Below are 21,106 nucleotides of genomic sequence, written 5' to 3' on the forward strand. Positions count from 1 at the left end.
ATTGATACTAGATGGGATGCACACTGATTCACAAATCACTCATGAAAGCCAGTTAGTTCTTTCAATTTACTTGGTTCAATTTTTGTTCTTGAATAGAAGGAACAGTCTGAAATGCACTCCTACGGTATTTTCACTATAGCCCCATGCTAACACATATATATGGAATTTAAGAAAAAAAAAATGTCAGGAAGAACCTAGGGCTAAGACAGGAATAAAGACGCAGACCTACTGGAGAACGGACTTGAGGATATGGGGAGGGGGAAGGGTGAGCTTTGACAGGGCGAGAGAGAGTCATGAACATATACACACTAACAAACATAGTAAGGTAGATAGCTAGTGGGAAGCAGCCGCATGGCACAGGGATATTAGCTCGGTGCTTTGTGACAGCCTGGAGGGGTGGGATAGGGAGAGTGGGAGGGAGGGAGACGCAAGAGGGAAGACATGTGGGAACATACGTATATGTCTAACTGATTCCCTGTGTTATAAAGCAGAAACTAACACACCATTGTAAAGCAATTATACCCCAATTAAGATGCTAAAAAAAAATCACATACAAATTATGAATATATAATCCATAAATTGTATGTTGTTTGATTCCATCAGGGAAAGAAATTTTTACAGATTCTTTCAACCCTGAGAGCCTAAGGATGCAATGCTAGCTTCTGTTATTAAGTATTAAGGTGGAATAAAACTGTGTTGGTGGACAAAACATAATTCATCCAGGGTTATGAAAAACGATTGATTTTATTAATTAAAGAACACCTATTTTAATTGATTCAGAATTAAACCAAAGCAAAATGTAATGGCAACAGTCAAATGTAAATCATACACGTGCACATACTGTTTTTCTCTCACGCTAACTGCTCTCTTTCAAGTTCCAAGAAGAAAACTAATTTTTCATTAAACATACATATATACAACAGTTATTCCCATTCATTGCAAAAAGTGATCAGCTTTTCCTTTGTACTGTTTCTACCACATAATCAGCCCCTAGGAACCTGTCACTCTCCTCCCGGGAAAAGCCCAGTTCCTTAATGTCCCTTCTGCTCTGTTCACGGCCAGCTGGCAGACCATTCTGTGCTGTAACCTGTAATGGCCTCCCTACAGAAGGGCCTGAACATAGTAAGCATGATTAGTCATGTCAGTTTTACACTATTCACTGCCACCCCCCAACTAATGCTAATTCACACGCTATTGAATTTGATAATAACGGGTCCCACTTTTACCAGGGGACATGGATGTGGATGAACTATAGTTAATGAAGTCAGCCCCCTCATCTTATTGACTCTTTCCCAGAGACCATTCTGAAAGTCCTGTAGTTAAGGCATAAAATGAACAGACTTCAAACTTCAGGTTCAAAGGCATTAAGAGCAACATAGCCTTTCCAAGAAAAGACAAATATTTATACACTGAAGATAACAGGCCATTTCCACACATGTCCTTCTTCCTGTCATACACATCATGTCATACGTTTTACCACACGTGACTTGTAATTCTTCTGTTGTATGCAATATCTCAGATTACTCTCAAAGAACTAAAGACATTTGTTTCTAGTATGGATTCTCTGATACAGTCTGTTGTCAGAAGGGCTCAAAAAGTTTCCATATCATTACACCAAAGGTGTTGATACTTGATGAAAACCTTTACATTTCTTGCCACACACATTACATTTGTGTGGTTTCCTTCCAGGATAAGTATTTTGATATCTAGTGATGAATGAGCAATAACTTGAAACCTTGCAATACTCACTGAATGTTCAAGTATGAAGTATTTGGTGAACACTCAGTTTAAGGCACAACACAAAAGCTTTGACACATTCATTACATCTGGAATGTCCTGTCCAGTATAGATTATCTGATGACTGGTGAGACGTGAGCCCTGAGTAAAGGTTTTTCCCATTCATGGCATTTGTGAGGTAGTCTCCAGAATGAGTTCTTTGGTGAATGAATTTCTTCTCGAAAGGCCTGGTCATACTAAATACGTTTATCTGATTCTTTCCAGCGTGATTTTTCCAATGAAGCGTAACATGTGGACACCCGCTAAAACCCTCACTTAAAGTCTCTCACCAGTATGGATTACCTGATGGTAAGGTAGGACTGAAAGTAAACTGAAGGATATGCCACACATTATATTTGAAAGATTTCTCTCCAGTATAAATTCTTCGGTGGATATTAAGGTATGAATTCTGACTAAAGACTTTGAGACATTCATTACATTTCTATGGTTTCTGTCTAGCATGGATTATCCAATCATAGGTAAGCCTTTGCCACACTGAACACATTTGCATGATTTCTACCACTATGAATCTCCCAAAAACTTAAAGTGTCAATTTTCAAGGAAGTCCTTCCCATCTATATTACATTAATATGGTTTCCCCTCTGTATTTATTACCTAATGTGTAGTGAGGGTTGAAATCTCAGTAAAGGCTTTTCAGCACTCAATATTTTTGAAAGGTTTCTCTACAGCATGTATTCTACAATGAGTTGCAAGCAGTGAATTTTGACTAAAGACCTTACCACACTAATTACATTTATAAGGTTTTTTTTCCAGTATGTATTCTCTGATGCTTTCCAAGGGTTGGAATTTGACTAAATGCCTTGCCACACTCATTACATTTGTAAGGTTACTCTCCAGTATGAATCCTCTGATGTCTTGCAAGATATGAATTTTGACTAAAGACTCTGCCACATACATCACACTTATATAATTTCTCTTCTGTATGGATTAACTGATGTCTACTGAGTTTCGATCTGTAATTAAAGGTCTTGCCACACTCATTACATATGTAAGGTTTCTCTCCAATATGATCTCTCTGATGAATTGCAAGGACTGATTTTCGACTATAAACTTTGTCACATACATCACATTTATATACTTTCACTCCTTTATGGATTATCTGATGTCGAGTGAGGGTTGAGCTCCGATGAAAGGTTTTGCCACACTCATTACATTTGTAATGTTTCTCTCGAGTATGAATTACCTGATGCTTTGCAAGGGATGCTTTTAGACTACAGACTTTGCCACACTCATCACATCTGTAAGGTTCCTCTCCAGTATGAATTCTCTGATGAATTGCAAGGATTGCTTTTTTAATAAAGACCTTACCACAGTCATTACATTTGTAAGGCTTCTCTCCAGAATGAATTTTATGATGTTTTGCAAGGTACGAACTTACACTAAAGACTCTGCCACACACATCACATTTATATAATTTTCCTCCTTTATGAATTACCTGATGTTTCCTGAGGTTCGAGCTATGATGAAAGATTTTGCCACACACATTACATTTGTAAGGGTCCTCTCCAGTATGAATTGCCTGATGACATGCAAGCGCTGCTTTCTGACTAAAGACCTGGCCACACTCATTACATCTGTAAGGCTTCTCTCCAGTATGAGTTCTCTGATGAACTGCAAGATTTGAATTTCGACTATAAACTTTGCCACATACATCACATTTATATAATTTCACTCCTGTATGGATTATCTGATGTCGAGTGAGGATTGAGCTATGATAAAAGGTTTTACCACACTCATTACATTTGTAAGGTTTCTCTCCAGTGTGAATTCTCCGATGACTTGCAAGGGTTCCTTTTCGACTAAAGACCTTCCCACACTCGTTACATTTGTAACGTTTCTCTCCAGTATGAATTCTCTGATGAAGTGCAAGGATTGAATTTCGATTAAAGGCTCTGCCACATACATCACATTTATATGGTTTTGCTCCTGTATGGATTAACTGATGTCTTCTACGATTCGAGTTGTGATTAAACACTTTATCACACACATTACATTTGTAAGGTTTCTCTGCAGTATGAATTCTCTGATGAACTGCAAGGTTTGATTTGTGACTAAAGACTTTTTCACATATGTCACATTTATAAAAATTCTCTTCTGTATGGATTATCTGACGTCCAGTGATGTGTGAGCCATGATCAAGGGTTTTGCCACACACGTTATGTTTGTAAGACTTCTCTCCAGTATGATTTCTCTGATGAACGGCAAGGTCTGAATTTTGACTAAAAACTTTGCCACATACATCACAATTATGTAATTTTTCTTCTGTATGGATGATCTGATGTCGAGTGCGGTTTGAGACCTGATGAAAGGTTTTGCCAGACTCAATACATTGGTAAGGTTGTTCCCTGTGTGCCCTCTGGTCTTCTGTCAGTACTGAAGGATGCACAAAATCATTCCCATTTGTATCAGAAATGCTAGTCTGGACAACAGGAGTAACTGTCTGAGGTGGTGAAAATGAGGCACTACTGTTGATATTCTTGTCAGCTTGATTAAATTCACCAATTTTTTGTTCACTTTTAAATATATGCAATTCATCCCGAAAGCTTGATGCAAGCCTATTTTCAATAGGCTTAATTCCTACAACACTCCTACCAAGTCCATCTCTCTTATCAGTAGGATTTTCATTATGGGACATAGGAGTTCCTTTGTAATTTCTTACCTCATCTCTCTGCTGAGACTCAAAGTCAGATATATTTTCCTGGATTCCCCTGAGGTTAAAACATTTCACTTTATTCCTTTCATGTCTTCCCAACATCACTGTTTGTAATACCTCTCCTCTACCAGTGTTTAATTTCAGTTGTAATTTCTTGATCACGTGTGTCGGAGAGATGTCTAGAAGATAAAAGAACCATAAGTAGCCTATTCATTTTAATTCATAAATAAATGCTTCATGTTAAATACCTGATCTTACACCAAAACTAACACTTATACCAAAGTTATTAACTTTCCAACAAAGATCTTCAAGTTTTTAGGAACACAAAAGAAAGTGACTAAAGAAAAAGTGATTAATTTTAGGGTACTGTACATTCAAACAACGTATGCCAAAAATACTCACATAGGAATAACTTCTGTTAGCTATCAAAGAAAGTGTATATTTCCACCACGATGTATAAGCACACACCAATTCACAGTAAACATACTCCTGTCTCATAGCTGAAGAGAAAAATACATTACACTATGCGTATATTCTGCATACCTATTATTCATAAATAAGTGCTAAATAGCAGACAATATGTTGTAACAGTCAGTAACACAAAACTAGCAGGAATTCCCTGGCGGACCTGTGGTTAGGATGCCACACTTTCACTACAGAGCGCCCAGGTCCAATCCCTGGTCAGGGAACTAAAATCCCACAAGCTGTGCAGCATGGCCAAAATAAAAGGAAAAAAGAAAACTAGCATATTAATGAATAATCTAAATGAGTTGCAGATAGAATTGGGAAACAAATATAGCATAGAGAAAATGAGGAATTTGATAAAACAACCTTTTAAAAAACAAAATATTTTTCTCGGTACCTCCTATAAAACTATGTATCCATGAAAAAGCATAAAACATCTAAAAACCAATCATCCGTAAATCAAAATTAGATATTTATGAATAAAATATTCTCCATTTATATTTACAACCAATTAATGGAGCAATTCCCAACCTATGAAGTGCCCTTAAACATCCAGCTCATTGGCCCACAATATACATAATAAAGAGCGAGCAAGTAGTAAATTTATTAACTATGGTCAGAAACGACATCACTGAGACAAACTGCAAAACAAACAAAAGAAGCATACGATATCAAATGCAAAGGGACGTTAATAAACATGACACACTATTAATATATCTTGATATACAAAATTACCTTTTGAGTCTTTACTAAAAACGTGCACTCTTCTAAGGCATCTAACAGTAATAATTTCCCTTAAATGGCTTGAAGAAACTTACCACAATCTTTCAAATTAGGACAGAAGACTCACAGTTTTCTGTACATGATCCCAACTGACACAGAAAGTAGTGAGAGAAACACGATTTGAACCTAGACCTACAGACTAAGACAACATCACTTAAGCATGACTACCCAGACAAGCAGTATAAATTACAAAATATCACAGAAAATTCCAAGAGTTTAAAAAGAAAACTTCAAGGCAGATGCAAGAAGACGTGAGCTGTGTAACTAAAAATGTTGTTCAGGCATCCCTCCTGGAAACGGTTTCTGGTTCATCACTGGAGGTGTCGCTCCACCTCATAAGCTCTCTCATTAAGATGCTTCAAAATTAGGTGTAGACGCAGAATGAACGATGGTGCACACAAAGGTAACGAAAAATATGGCATCAACAACAATTACTCAACAGTGTCACAAATATGGGGACGTGAACTTGGACACTTTTCTTAGGAGAAATTCCTATACCATTTAACTGAGGCTGAAAGGGAATGGTCATTAGCATATACGAAACACTGTCACAGTGCCCTTGAGACATGCCTTCGTGTCACTCCACAAAAGCAGAAAAAAGAATGTGGAAAGGCTAATCGGCCAGGCTCTGATGATAACCTGGAACATGCTGAACTCCCCACTAAATAGCCTGAAGTGGTGATTCTGTGTGTAACAGGAAAATGTTACAAGATATGAGGAAAAGCATTCTCTGTAAGAATTTTCTGTTACCCAGTAAACCCACTCCATAGAGTCCACCTGAAGTTGTCCATTAACTAAGGGTGGATTATCACAGCAAACAAACTAGAAAAATTTCAGAGCCTTGGACTATGTATTTCTAAAACAGAGCTATAGAGGCACAATCGTACAAACTTAGAGGAGTACAAAATCAGGAAGAGTATACATTTCCCAACTAGGTAGCGCAGTACACGAGTGGAAAAAAATGCAAGATATGTGTGTCAGATTCTATAGGACCTTCAGACGGAACCATGAGCTTTACCCACAGATGCCAAAGTAAAACCCTGAAATATTCACATATTCACCTCATGAAAGATTGGGGATTAAAAAAAGGATCTCTCTGTCCATTATCTTTACAGTTTTCCTAAGTAAAAGTTCCATACGATCCATTCAAACTGGCTGTTGCACACATCCTGCAGTTTGTGGCAAAAGCAGAACACAAGAAATGGCTGAGGGATCTAACTAAGCAGACAGGGCCTGAGACAGCTCCATGCAGGTTCTGAGGTGCCAGATGGAATAAGAGAGCAGCCAGTGTCTCCCATCTTCTGATTATGTATCCTGAAAACATCAAATGTGGACGGAACTGGGAAAGGTTCAGGTATTGAGTCTGGAGGCATCAGCTCTTATCTACATGGACTGAGAACTGAGCTTCCAATAAAATCATGCCCTGAGGGAGAGATGAGGGGGCCAGAAACCCCAACAAAACAGCTCGCTTCGGACAACTGGCACTCAATTGAGCGGGAGGCTTTGGGATCACTGGGCAGCAGGGACTCACTGCCAGCCTGCCAGACTCACGGCCTGGTCTCGACCCTCCTGGTGGGCATTTCTCTGCTCAGGGCCGCTGCCAGCCCGGACTGGCAACCTCTTCTGCTGAACATCCCTAGGCAAGATACGAGTGCCAGGGAGGGGATGGATTCCTCCCTCCACAAAGCACCTCCTAGCCCATGCTGGGCATGTTCCAGGAATGGGAACTGGCTTTCAACTTTCACCACAGGCCACCCTTAGCCAGCAGGAGCACACTGAGGAAATTTTACCGTCATATTCAACGCATGAGAAAGCTGACCGTTTTTCCCCCTGCTGCCAACACAACACACAGACATCGATAAATGACACTAATAAAATGTGGTACTATTTAAAAGAGAAACGAAAAACAGCCCGCCTCACACTCCTCAAAGTCCAGCAACAACCAGTTCACGGGAGCCAGATACAGAGTGCTGTAGATCATGATAAAGACTTTGCCTTTGTCTCTGTAGGAGCTACAGCACCACTGCAGGGTGAAAGAATGCATTTTACATGTTGAAAGAGTGATAAGTTATGGAGAAGAAAAACTTCCCTCTGAGAGTTCATAATAATAAACAAACATTGGTATTCTCATAGAACTCTCCAACAGGAGTGTTCAGAGTTTCTCAAACACTATTGTAATAATGAGGCTTCCCCTCAGCCCTTCTGAGATCTGACCTATATTCAAACTTTGATACAACCCCAAAGGCACTCACCTCACTATCTACAGCCTAGGGCTCTTTCTCTTGCTACAAAGTGGGTAAAATATTCAGATGAGAAACAGAAATTCCTCCAGTTAAGAACAAAGAAACATGATTAGCTGTGGATTCTCCGGAAACTTGCTTCTTTGTTCACCAGAGGATGGAGGACATTACCAATGGGTCTAGAAAAATATTTCAAAAATTCATCCACTACTTGCCTCCTTCTGAATACACAGGGAACAGTATAATATGCAGAAACAGAGTTCTTTTCCTAGAACTCCATAATCAAAAGCCCATGGGTAGAAAATAGGAAAGCGGGTATATCAAAAGCTTGCCGTAACTACATGAGCTCTGGAACAACCCCTGATGCATCATGAAGTGCGCAGATCATCGTAACAAAAGGTAGGTTTATACTCCTGATGCCACGTCATGAAGCGTTTCACATCGGAGTCAACAGGGATTTCGTATCAGTCAAGGAAAACCAGCTCAAATGAGGCACACAAAGGAAATGCAAAGACACCAAGGGAAGATCCCTACTTCTAGAGGGAAGTTATCCTCACCTAGGGAGAGCAGGTTCCTGTAGGTCTCCAACATCACGTCCCTGTACAAGGCTTGCTGAGCGGGTTCCAGGCATTCCCACTCCTCCTGAGAGAATTCTATGTCAATATCCTTGAATGTCAACTGTTCCTGAAATGAAAATACATTTCACCAAGGGGTCCTGAGGAGAGTTCTTACTTGCACACAAAATGACAAGAAGAGAGGGGTAAGGATGAATTCAGTTGAAGTACGTTTTCTGACAAATCCACGTAAAGGTATTTGGAGCAAATTATCAGTCTCCAATTTTAATTTCTTATGCTTTTTCATGAGATTATGATGTCTTCCAATTAATGTGGAGTTTTCATTTTTGTGGAAAATATATGAAATACATACAAATAAAATTCAAGAATGGATTGTCTATGCAGAAGTATTACATATTATGTTTTACATACTGAGTGATACTCAATATCTAGATGAGCTATAGAATGAGTGATGTCTTAAGTCCACAGTGGCTTTAAAAAAAGTCAAAATCTTAAATTATGATGATGACGACAACAGCAATGACTAACAGTGGTTGAATACTTCCTATATGCAAAAAACTACTCTAAAGGCTTTATAGATGTGAGCTTGTTATCAACCTAACAGCTCTTTACAGTAAGATCTGTTCCCATCTTACAGAGGAGAAAACTGTCAGAGACAGTCTGAGCAGCTCAACTGAGGTTAAGAAGCTAAGAAATGACAGAGCAAGCATATGAACTAAGGTGGCTAGGCTCTGGAATTGAAGCTAAAGAATCAGAAAATTTAGTAACAGAAAGACGAGTGAAAGTACACTGACAGAGAATTCCTGGAGAAACCTTGAAAGGTCACTACAGATGTGGGCACACACAAAAATGTACATAAAATGTTAGTAATATTATTACTATTTAAACCATTAAGGGAATTCCTTGGCAGTCCAGTGGTTAGGACTCTGCACTTCAATTACCGAGCACCCAAGTTCAATCCCTGGTCATGGAACTAATACCCTGCAAGCCGAGCAGTGTGGCCAAAAAACATTTAAAAATTGAAAGAGAAAACAAAAAACATTAACAGGAGAGTGCAGAAAAAATTCAAGGCCACGGAATATATTTAAGATATCATTTCAACTGAAAAAGATATTTTACGCAGTAATAAAATCATGATGTCCTTTATCAAACCATGCACTTGAACATTCATAAACTCTTGCATAAATATGTAAACACACAACTAACTGAAATGAGAGTTGTCTCTGGACATATTTTTGCATCATTTTTTTCATCATCAATTTTATTCGAGTAAATTTCAGCATCTTTGGGACAATGAAAATGTATCAGCTATAGTAAATGGTACTAACATGAAAACATAGGATACTTGAACTCTGATCTCAATAGATACCTATATTCAAAAATATAAATACAATTTTATCCACTAAAATTGACATATGAAGGTATTAATAAATATAAAACAGAGTTAACTAGAACATTTCACCATACACCAGAATCAAAAGAAAACACTTGATGCGTTTCTCTGTAACTACCCTGAAGGGGGCTGACTAGGTCTCCTGCCTTTTGCCACGGTACGATGTGCCTGAGTAGAGGCAACTAGAAGAAGTAACAGGAAAAACAGAGAACAAGAGTGAGAAAAACAGAGAAAATGTGTCAGAGAGTTGGAACAGTTAACGTTCACAAATCTGAGGAGATGGACAGGCAAAAAGTTAAAGGATGGAGAAAGATAATCCATCCTAAAGAGAGCACAGGTGACTATATTATACCATACAAAATAAAGACAAAAACTGACATGAAACAAAAGCTATTATATAATGATATAAGGTACAAATCACCAAGAAGATATAAAAATTATAAATACATGTAACATTAGAGCTCCCCCCAAAATGAAGTAAACGTTAATAGAAATAAAGAGAGAAGTAGACAGCAGCACAGTATCAGTATGAGACTTCAACACCCTAGTTTTACCTACAGATAGAAACAAAAAGAAGATCAGTAAGGAAACAGAGGCCTTAAACAACAATATAGGACAACTGTACCTAAGACATGTACAGAACACTCCACCCAATGACAGTAGAAAACACATCCTTCTAGAGCACACATGAAACATTTTCCAGGAAAGACCACACCTTAGGCCACAAATCTTAACAAATTTAAGAAGGTTGAGATCATAAAAGGTATCTTCTCCAACCACAATGAAAAGATACTAGAAATAAAGAGCAGAAGGAAAACAGGAAAATCCCCCAAATGAGGAAATTAAACAGCCCTTTCTTAAAGAAGCAACGGGTCAAAGAAGAAATCACAAGGAAATTTTAAAAATATTTGAATGAGAATAAAAACGCAACATACTAAAATTTATAACATGCAGTCAAAGCTGTATTAAAACAGAAGTCAAGGACTTCCCTGGCACTTTGGTGGTTAAGACTGTGCTTCCATTGTAGGGGGTGTGGGTTCGATCCCTTGACAGGGAACTAAGATCCCACGTGCTGCATGGCACGGCCTAAAAAAAAGGTCTACAATGTTAAATGCTTACAACGAAAGAGGGAAAAGCAGGACCTCCCTGGCGGTCCAGTGGTTAATACTCCATGCTTCCACTGCAGGGGGCATGAGTTTGATCTCTGGAAGGGGAACTAAGATCCTGTATGGCACACAGCATGGCCAAAAAAATAAAATAAAATAAAATATTTTTACAAAGGGAAAAGATGTCTACACTGCTATTCAAGAAAGTACTGAACGTCCTACCTAGAGCCATCAGACGAGACAAAGAAATCAAAGATATGAAAATTGAAAAAGAAGTTAAAATTGTTTTTTTGCAGGTGACAAGGTTTTATATATACAAAACAAAAAGATTCCACAAAAAAACGACTACTTCAAAAGAAAACTTTACAGAAGTTGGAGCATAAAAACATCAGCACAGGGCTTCCCTCGTGGTGCAGTGGGTGAGAGTCCACCTGCCGATGCAGGGGACACGGGTTCGTGCCCCGGTCCGGGAGGATCCCACATGCCGCGGAGCGGCTAGGCCCGTGTGCCATGGCCACTGAGCCTGTGCATCTGGAGCCTGTGCTCTGTGACGGGAGAGGCCACAACAGTGAGAGGCCTGTGTACCACAAAAAAAAAAAAAAAAAAGGCAAGAGATGCAAAATTAAATACAGATGTTGAATAGTTGAAGGATAGAAATAATTAGCCTTGTTAGTGTAGCATCTTGGTTAAAAGATTTGTTTCTAAAGCTGGACAACACGGATTCAATTCCTGATTCAGTCACTTGCTGGGATGGAACTGAATGGGTCTAAATCTGCCTTTGCCCTAAAATCCTTCATTTGTGAAAAGAAAGTAAACGTCAGTGCTTTTTTCAGACATGAAAATTCAGTAAGTTTTTGGGCATAAAGCCTTAATTACAGTGACTCTTACTTGAACTGTGAGAGAAAAGATAATACAAATCAAAATTAAGATCACTTATCCAAGGAAAACATTTTATTTTTGGTCAGGATCAAATTCTACCTGGAAGGGCTTCCCTGGTGGCGCAGTGGTTGGGAGTCCGCCTGCCGATGCAAGGGACACGGGTTCGTGCCCTGGTCCGGGAGGATCCCACGTGCCGCGGAGCGGCTGCGCCCGTGGGCCATGGCCACTAGGCCTAGGCATCGTGCTCCGCAACGGGAGAGGCCGCAGCTGTGAGAGTCCCACGTACCGCAAAAAAAAAAAAAATTCTACCTGGAAGATATCTGGTGTCAGTTGTCATGGTGTGAGTAGCACAAATCTTATTTCCTCTGCAGAATTCACTGACTCTGAAGGTGAATAACAATCACTGAGAAGTGTCACAATGGCTTCTAGATATCTGGCAATGGAGATTGTCTCCTTGTCAAAAACTATAGCTGGAATCTTGTGATCTTTCTTATTCACCCTTAAAATTTCATTCAGTTTGTAACAGGGAAGAGTCAATCCCGAGTCCATATTGGATCTGTTTCACCTTTGCTTCCTGTTGCCTTTGTTCACTGAAAGGATACTGTCTATACACAACGGCCTACCTCAGGGAACCCTACCCATCTGCCTGAAGGTTAAACTAAAGTGCCTTTGTTCAGGGAAGCACCCTGACCCTGTCCACCTGTGAATGGCTGCAAGAAAGAAGAAATTAACACACGCCCTGCCCAAGGCTGGCCATTCCAGGAGATATTCGCAAGACTTATGGCCTTTTTACTTTACTTCCCCACCTCCTCTGCCTCTCTTTTCTATAAAAGAAACTGGCATCCAAACCCCGATAAGATGGGTTTTCTTGAGACACTAGTCTGCCATCTCTCCGAAAGAGCTGCTGTTCCTTGACTCAACTCCTTCCTCGTCTCCCGATTTACTGGCCTGTTGTGTGGCTAACAGAGCAAGCTTGGACTCGGTAACAAGTTCACTGTTTATTCAACTCCACAAACTTGATTTTCAAACACCTGACCATAGCCAACTCACAAGGTAAAAGTTTTCGCTTCACCATTTGACCATTCCAGTTCTTCCATTTAACTGAGCCCCTAAAAGAACACACTTCTATCATGTTTATAGTTTCCTACTTTGTACATGTCATTGCGTTATGAGCATATTCATGTCACAAGAGTCCCCAAACAACCCACAGATTTATACATCCCTTGGTGTAAAAGGGGAATATGTCTGGAAGGAAAAAATAATGCTAAAGAAAAGGGGTATTTAAAAAATATATATATTACAGTAGAAAATAAACCATGTAGGGTATTCCCTGGCAGTCCAGTGGTTAGGACTCAGGGCTTCCACTGCCACCGCCTGGGTTCATTCCCTGGTCGGGGAACTAAGATCCCACAAGCCATGCGGTGCTGCCAAAAAAACAAAACAAAAACAAACAAAAAAACCAAAAGAAAAGAAACCATGTAACCTACTGCTTAATACAATGATTATAATCAAAATCTTAATAGCCTTTGGATAACTGCTCTTCTGGTAAATTGCTTAGATTATCTAAACAACAGTTCCACGCATTAACTTTTATTAATCGAGGGTAAAAATATCTCAGGCAATTTATTAAATACTATTTTACAAACTTTTTCAACAACCCTATTGAACAACAGAACATACGTCTGCTGCAGGGGGAAAACTGTAATGAATTATTAGCATGAAGAAAAGTATGGTGAACTTTCCTGGTGGTCCAGTGGTTAAGAATCCATCTTCCAATGCAGGGGATGTGAGTTCGATCCCTGTTGGGTAACTAATATCCCACATGCCGTGGGGCAAATAAGCCTGCGGGCTCTTGAGCCCGCATGCAGCAACGAAGAACCCGCACTCCGCAACTAAGACCAACGCAGCCAAATAAATACATTTTTTTAAAAAGGAAAAGAAAACTATGGTGTATCCTAACCAAGAAGTCAGGAGTTTCGGGAGTAAACATTCAGTGTTTCATTAAAGCGTCTGACTCCAGTTTTTGATGCTTGATCACTGACACGCTCTAAGTCTCACCACCTCTTCCTATTCTGCTTCTCTGGGCAAGCCGATAAGGAGGCCTGATGGATCCCTCCTGTGATGCAAACTGGTAGTTCAATCCATATGCATAGCCTCCAACAAGCCTCAAACAGCGATCACGTTAACAAACCAAGCCAGTGACCGTTCCCTGTTGTCTCAAATCATTTTTTGAACAACTTAGAAGTCTCCCCTGTCCCCCTAGAAACCAGAATAATGTAACACACATTCTCGTAACACTTCAACGTTAATATCAATCTAAATGACCTTTAGTGGGGTCCCACCTTTTTCCACTGAATGGCTACAACTACAATTAGCAACAACAAAAAATATTTGGGGAGTGAATGTATGAAATTTCAAGTTAATCTATCAAACAAAAAAATTCCCATTGTACATTGTTCATTTTTAAGAGAAAACTCATGAACATCGATATTTTCAAATTATTTCACTGAGTGATTCAAGCACAAAAGAGAGATTTATGATTTTTAAGTTTTCTAATATTTTGCATATGCGTACTATATTTGTTATTTTCCCGTCATGTCACTCAAGGTGCATGCCTTAGGTCTACCTTGGACACAAGAAAGAATATGAAGTACTACGTTCATGTAATGCATACTCATGGATGTGGAGCAGGTTTTAGGGAATGTTCAAAAACAACAGCCCCAGTGTGGAGTCGCTTGCCCCCAGGACAGCAAACCAAGACTTCCTTGCAGTTTCACCCCTCCCAGGAATGTGACCTTAAATCAATCACTCTGGAATTTCGTGAACACTACAGATGTAACCTACAGGATAAGACCTCTGCAATCCCTCCCCCAGCAAAAGGTAACCTTGCCAAAAAAACTTTTTTCTTTTGGAAATATCTTTCTTATCCTGCCTGGTTTCTATTTACAAATGATTTGCATTTTGTACAGCCGCTTTGAGCCCCTCTTTATTTATTGATACTAGATGGGATGCACACTGATTCACAAATCACTCATGAAAGCCAGTTAGTTCTTTCAATTTACTTGGTTCAATTTTTGTTCTTTAATAGAAGGCACAGTCTGAAATGCACTCCTACGGTATTTTCACTATAGCCGCATAAATATTCTGGAGCAGAGTTTGCAGAGAATAAATCAGATACAAATTATGAATATATAATCCATAAATTGTATGTTGTTTGATTCCATCAGGGAAAGAAATTTTTACAGATTCTTTCAACCCTGAGAGCCTAAGGTTGCAATGCTAGCTTCTGTTATAAAGTATTAAGGTGGAATAAAACTGTGTTGGTGGAAAAAACATGATTCATCCAGGGTTATGAAAAACGATTGATTTTATTAATTAAAAAACACCTATTTTAATTGATTCAGAATTAAACCAAAGCAAAATGTAATGGCAACAGTCAAATGTAAATCATACACGTGCACATACTGTTTTTCTCTCACGCTAACTGCTCTCTTTCAAGTTCCAAGAAGAAAACTAATTTTTCATTAAACATACATATATACAACAGTTATTCCCATTCATTGCAAAAAGTGATCAGCTTTTCCTTTGTACTGTTTCTACCACATAATCAGCCCCTAGGAACCTGTCACTCTCCTCCCGGGAAAAGCCCAGTTCCTTAATGTCCCTTCTGCTCTGTTCACGGCCAGCTGGCAGACCACTCTGTGCTGTAACCTGTAATGGCCTACCTACAGAAGGGCCTGAACATAGCAAGCATAATTAGTCATGTCAGTTTTACACTATTCACTGCCACCCCCCAACTAATGCTAATTCACACGCTATTGAATTTGATAATAACGGGTCCCACTTTTACCAGGGGACATGGATGTGGATGAACTATAGTTAATGAAGTCAGCCCCCTCATCTTATTGACTCTTTCCCAGAGACCATTCTGAAAGTCCTGTAGTTAAGGCATAAAATGAACAGACTTCAAACTTCAGGTTCAAAGGCATTAAGAGCAACATAGCCTTTTCAAGAAAAGATAAATAAATATTTATACACTGAAGATAACACGCCATTTCCACACATGTCCTTTTTCTTGTCATACACATCATGTCATACGTTTTACCACACGTGACTTGTAATTCTTCTGTTGTATGCAATATCTCAGATTACTCTCAAAGAACTAAAGACATTTGTTTCTAGTATGGATTCTCTGATACAGTCTGTTGTCAGAAGGGCTCAAAAAGTTTCCATATCATTACACCAAAGGTGTTGATACTTGATGAAAACCTTTACATTTCTTGCCACACACATTACATTTGTGTGGTTTCCTTCCAGGATAAGTATTTTGATATCTAGTGATGAATGAGCAATAACTTGAAACCTTGCAATACTCACTGAATGTTCAAGTATGAAGTATTTGGTGAACACTCAGTTTAAGGCACAACACAAAAGCTTTGACACATTCATTACATCTGGAATGTCCTGTCCAGTATAGATTATCTGATGACTGGTGAGACGTGAGCCCTGAGTAAAGGTTTTTCCCATTCATGGCATTTGTGAGGTAGTCTCCAGAATGAGTTCTTTGGTGAATGAATTTCTTCTCGAAAGGCCTGGTCATACTAAATACGTTTATCTGATTCTTTCCAGCGTGATTTTTCCAATGAAGCGTAACATGTGGACACCCGCTAAAACCCTCACTTAAAGTCTCTCACCAGTATGGATTACCTGATGGTAAGGTAGGACTGAAAGTAAACTGAAGGATATGCCACACATTATATTTGAAAGATTTCTCTCCAGTATAAATTCTTCGGTGGATATTAAGGTATGAATTCTGACTAAAGACTTTGAGACATTCATTACATTTCTATGGTTTCTGTCTAGCATGGATTATCCAATCATAGGTAAGCGTTTGCCACACTGAACACATTTGCATGATTTCTACCACTATGAATCTCCCAAAAACTTAAAGTGTCAATTTTCAAGGAAGTCCTTCCCACCTATATTACATTAATATGGTTTCCCCTCTGTATTTATTACCTAATGTGTAGTGAGGGTTGAAATCTCAGTAAAGGCTTTTCAGCACTCAATATTTTTGAAAGGTTTCTCTACAGCATGTATTCTACAATGAGTTGCAAGCAGTGAATTTTGAAAAAAGACCTTACCACATTAATTACATTTATAAGGTTTTTTTTCCAGTATGTATTCTCTGATGCTTTGCAAGGGTTGGATTTTGACTAAATACTTTGCCACACTCATTACATTTGTAAGGTTTCTCTCCAGTATGAATCCTGTGATGAATCCTGAGGTGTGAATTTTGAGTAAACATCCTGCCACAGACATTACATTTATAAGGTCTCTCTCGAGTATGAATTCTCTTATGACCTACAAGGTGTGAATTACGACAAAAGCCTTTGCCACAAAAATCACATTTATATGGTTTTGCTCCGGTATGGATCACATGATGTCGCCTGAGGGCTGACTTATCGTTAAAGCTTTTGCCACACTCATTACATTTGTAAGGTTTCTCTCCAGTATGAATCCTCTGATGTCTTGCAAGATATGAATTTTGACTAAAGACTCTGCCACATACATCACACTTATATAACTTCTCTTCTGTGTGGATTAACTGATGTCTACTGAGTTTCGATCTGTAATTAAAGGTCTTGCCACACTCATTACATATGTAAGGTTTCTCTCCAATATGATCTCTCTGATGAATTGCAAGGTCTGAATTTCGACTATAAACTTTGCCACATACATCACATTTATATAATTTCTCTCCTGTATGGATCATCTGATGTCGAGTGAGGGTTGAGCTCTGATGAAAGGTTTTGCCACACTCATTACATTTGTAACATTTCTCTCCGGTATGAATTACTTGATGGCTAGCAAGGGATGATTTTTTACTAAAGACTTTGCCACACTCATCACATTTGTAAGGTTCCTCTCCAGTATGAATTCTCTGATGAACTGCAAGGACTGCTTTTTTACGAAAGACCTTACCACAGTCATTACATTTGCAAGGCTTGTCTCCAGAATGAATTTTATGATGTTTTGCAAGGTACGAACTTACACTAAAGACTCTGCCACACACATCACATTTATATAATTTTCCTCCTTTATGAATTACCTGATGTTTCCTGAGGTTCGAGCTATGATGAAAGATTTTGCCACACACATTACATTTGTAAGGGTCCTCTCCAGTATGAATTGCCTGATGACATGCAAGTGCTGCTTTCTGACTAAAGACCTGGCCACACTCATTACATCTGTAAGGCTTCTCTCCAGTATGAGTTCTCTGATGAACTGCAAGATTTGAATTTCGACTATAAACTTTGCCACATACATCACATTTATATAATTTCACTCCTTTATGGATTATCTGATGTCGAGTGAGGATTGAGCTGTGATAAAAGGTTTTACCACACTCATTACATTTGTAAGGTTTCTCTCCAGTGTGAATTCTCCGATGACTTGCAAGGGTTCCTTTTCGACTAAAGACCTTCCCACACTCGTTACATTTGTAAGGTTTCTCTCCAGTATGAATTCTCTGATGAAGTGCAAGGATTGAATTTCGATTAAAGACTCTGCCACATACATCACATTTATATGGTTTTGCTCCTGTATGGATTAACTGATGTCTTCTACGATTCGAGTTGTGATTAAACACTTTATCACACACATTACATTTGTAAGGTTTCTCTACAGTATGAATTCTCTGATGAACTGCAAGGTATGATTTTTGACTAAAGACTTTTTCACATATGTCACATTTATAAAACCTCTCTTCTGTATGGATTACCTGATGTCCAGTGATGTGTGAGCCATGATCAAGGGTTTTGCCACACACGTTATGTTTGTAAGATTTCTCTCCAGTATGATTTCTCTGATGAACTGCAAGGTCTGAATTTCGACTAAAATCTTTGCCACATACATCACAATTATGTAATTTTTCTTCTGTATGGATGATCTGATGTCGAGTGCGGTTTGAGACCTGATGAAAGGTTTTGCCAGACTCAATACATTTGTAAGGTTGTTCCCTGTGTGCCCTCTGGTCTTGTGTCAGTACTGAAGGATGCACAAAATCATTCCCATTTGTATCAGAAATGTTTGTTTGGACAACAGGAGAAACTGTCTGAGGTGGTGAAAATGAGGCACTACTGTTGATATTCTTGTCAGCTTGATTAAATTCACCAATTTTTTGTTCACTTTTAAATATATGCAATTCATCCCGAAAGCTTGATGCAAGCCTATTTTCAATAGGCTTAATTCCTACAACACTCCTACCAAGTCCATCTCTCTTATCAGTAGGATTTTCATTATGGGACATAGGAGTTCCTTTGTAATTTCTTACCTCATCTCTCTGCTGAGACTCAAAGTCAGATATATTTTCCTGGATTCCCCTGAGGTTAAAACATTTCACTTTATTCCTTTCATGTCTTCCCAACATCACTGTTTGTAATACCTCTCCTCTACCAGTGTTTAATTTCAGTTGTAATTTCTTGATCACGTGTGTCGGAGAGATGTCTAGAAGATAAAAGAACCATAAGTAGCCTATTCATTTTAATTCATAAATAAATGCTTCATGTTAAATACCTGATCTTACACCAAAACTAACACTTATACCAAAGTTATTAACTTTCCAACAAAGATCTTCAAGTTTTTAGGAACACAAAAGAAAGTGACTAAAGAAAAAGTGATTAATTTTAGGGTACTGTACTTTCAAACAAGGTATGCCAAAAATACTCACATAGGAATAACTTCTGTTAGCTATCAAAGAAAGTATGTATTTCCACCACGATGTATAAGCACACACCAATTCACAGTAAACATACTGCTGTCTCATAGCTGAAGAGAAAAATACATTACACTATGCATATATTCTGCATACCTATTATTCATAAATAAGTGCTAAATAGCAGACAATATGTTGTAACAGTCAGTAATAGAAAACTAGCAGGAATTCCCTGGCGGACCTGTGGTTAGGACGCGGCACTTTCACTACAGAGGGCCCAGGTTCAATCCCTGGTCAGGGAACTAAGATCCCACAAGCTGTGCAGCATGGCCAAAATAAAAGGAAAAAAGAAAACTAGCATATTAATGAATAATCTAAATGAGTTGCAGATAGAATTGGGAAACAAATATAGCATAGAGAAAATGAAGAATTTGATAAAACAACCTTTTAAAAAACAAAATATTTTTCTCGGTACCTCCTATAAAACTATGTATCCATGAAAAAGCATAAAACATCTAAAAGCCAATCATCCGTAAATCAAAATTAGATATTTATGAATAAAATATTCTCCATTTATATTTACAACCAATTAATGGAGCAATTCCCAACCTATGAAGTGCCCTTAAACATCCAGCTCATTGGTCCACAATATACATAATAAAGAGCGAGCAAGTAGTAAATTTATTAACTACGGTCAGAAACGACATCGCTGAGACAAACTGCAAAACAAACAAACAAAAGAAGCATACGATATCAAATGCAAAGGGACGTTAATAAACATGACACACTATTAATATATCTTGATATACAAAATTACCTTTTGAGTCTTTACTAAAAACGTGCACTCTTCTAAGGCATCTAACAGTAATAATTTCCCTTAAATGGCTTGAAGAAACTTACCACAATCTTTCAAATTAGGACAGAAGACTCACAGTTTTCTGTACATGATCCCAACTGACACAGAAAGTAGTGAGAGAAACACGATTTGAACCTAGACCTACAGACTAAGACAACATCACTTAAGCATGACTACCCAGACAAGCAGTATAAATTACAAAATATCACAGAAAATTCCAAGAGTTTAAAAAGAAAACTTCAAGGCAGATGCAAGAAGACGTGAGCTGTGTAACTAAAAATGTTGTTCAGGCATCCCTCCTGGAAACGGTTTCTGGTTCATCACTGGAGGTGTCGCTCCACCTCATAAGCTCTCTCATTAAGATGCTTCAAAATTAGGTGTAGACGCAGAATGAACGATGGTGCACACACAGGTAACGAAAAATATGGCATCAACAACAATTACTCAACAGTGTCACAAATATGGGGACGTGAACTTGGACACTTTTCTTAGGAGAAATTCCTATACCATTTAACTGAGGCTGAAAGGGAATGGTCATTAGCATATACGAAACACTGTCACAGTGCCCTTGAGACATGCCTTCGTGTCACTCCACAAAAGCAGAAAAAAGAATGTGGAAAGGCTAATCGGCCAGGCTCTGAT

General features: G+C 38.6%; 1 protein-coding gene and 1 pseudogene across 2 annotated transcripts in view; both read right to left on the bottom strand.

Moving 5' to 3' along the window:
- Window positions 1–725: 725 nt before the first annotated feature.
- On the bottom strand, window positions 726–4,588 carry LOC116743761 (annotated as a pseudogene).
- Window positions 4,508–21,106, bottom strand: part of LOC116743878 (zinc finger protein 701-like) — a 31,726-nt gene continuing 15,127 nt past the window's right edge. The window contains exons 4-5 of one of the 2 annotated variants that reach the window (XM_032612993.1): window positions 19,228–19,400; window positions 4,508–4,629 (exon numbers count right to left, since the gene is read on the bottom strand). In XM_032612993.1, the coding sequence (XP_032468884.1) occupies window positions 4,609–4,629; window positions 19,228–19,400 (194 nt within the window). In that variant the 3' untranslated portion in view covers window positions 4,508–4,608. Of the gene's footprint in view, window positions 4,630–15,246; window positions 19,401–21,106 lie in introns of those variants that run through there. The other variant, XR_004346903.1, reaches the window with a different exon arrangement.

This window comes from Phocoena sinus, chromosome 19 (genome assembly GCF_008692025.1).
Source record: "Phocoena sinus isolate mPhoSin1 chromosome 19, mPhoSin1.pri, whole genome shotgun sequence".
Taxonomy (NCBI): Eukaryota; Metazoa; Chordata; class Mammalia; order Artiodactyla; family Phocoenidae; genus Phocoena; species Phocoena sinus.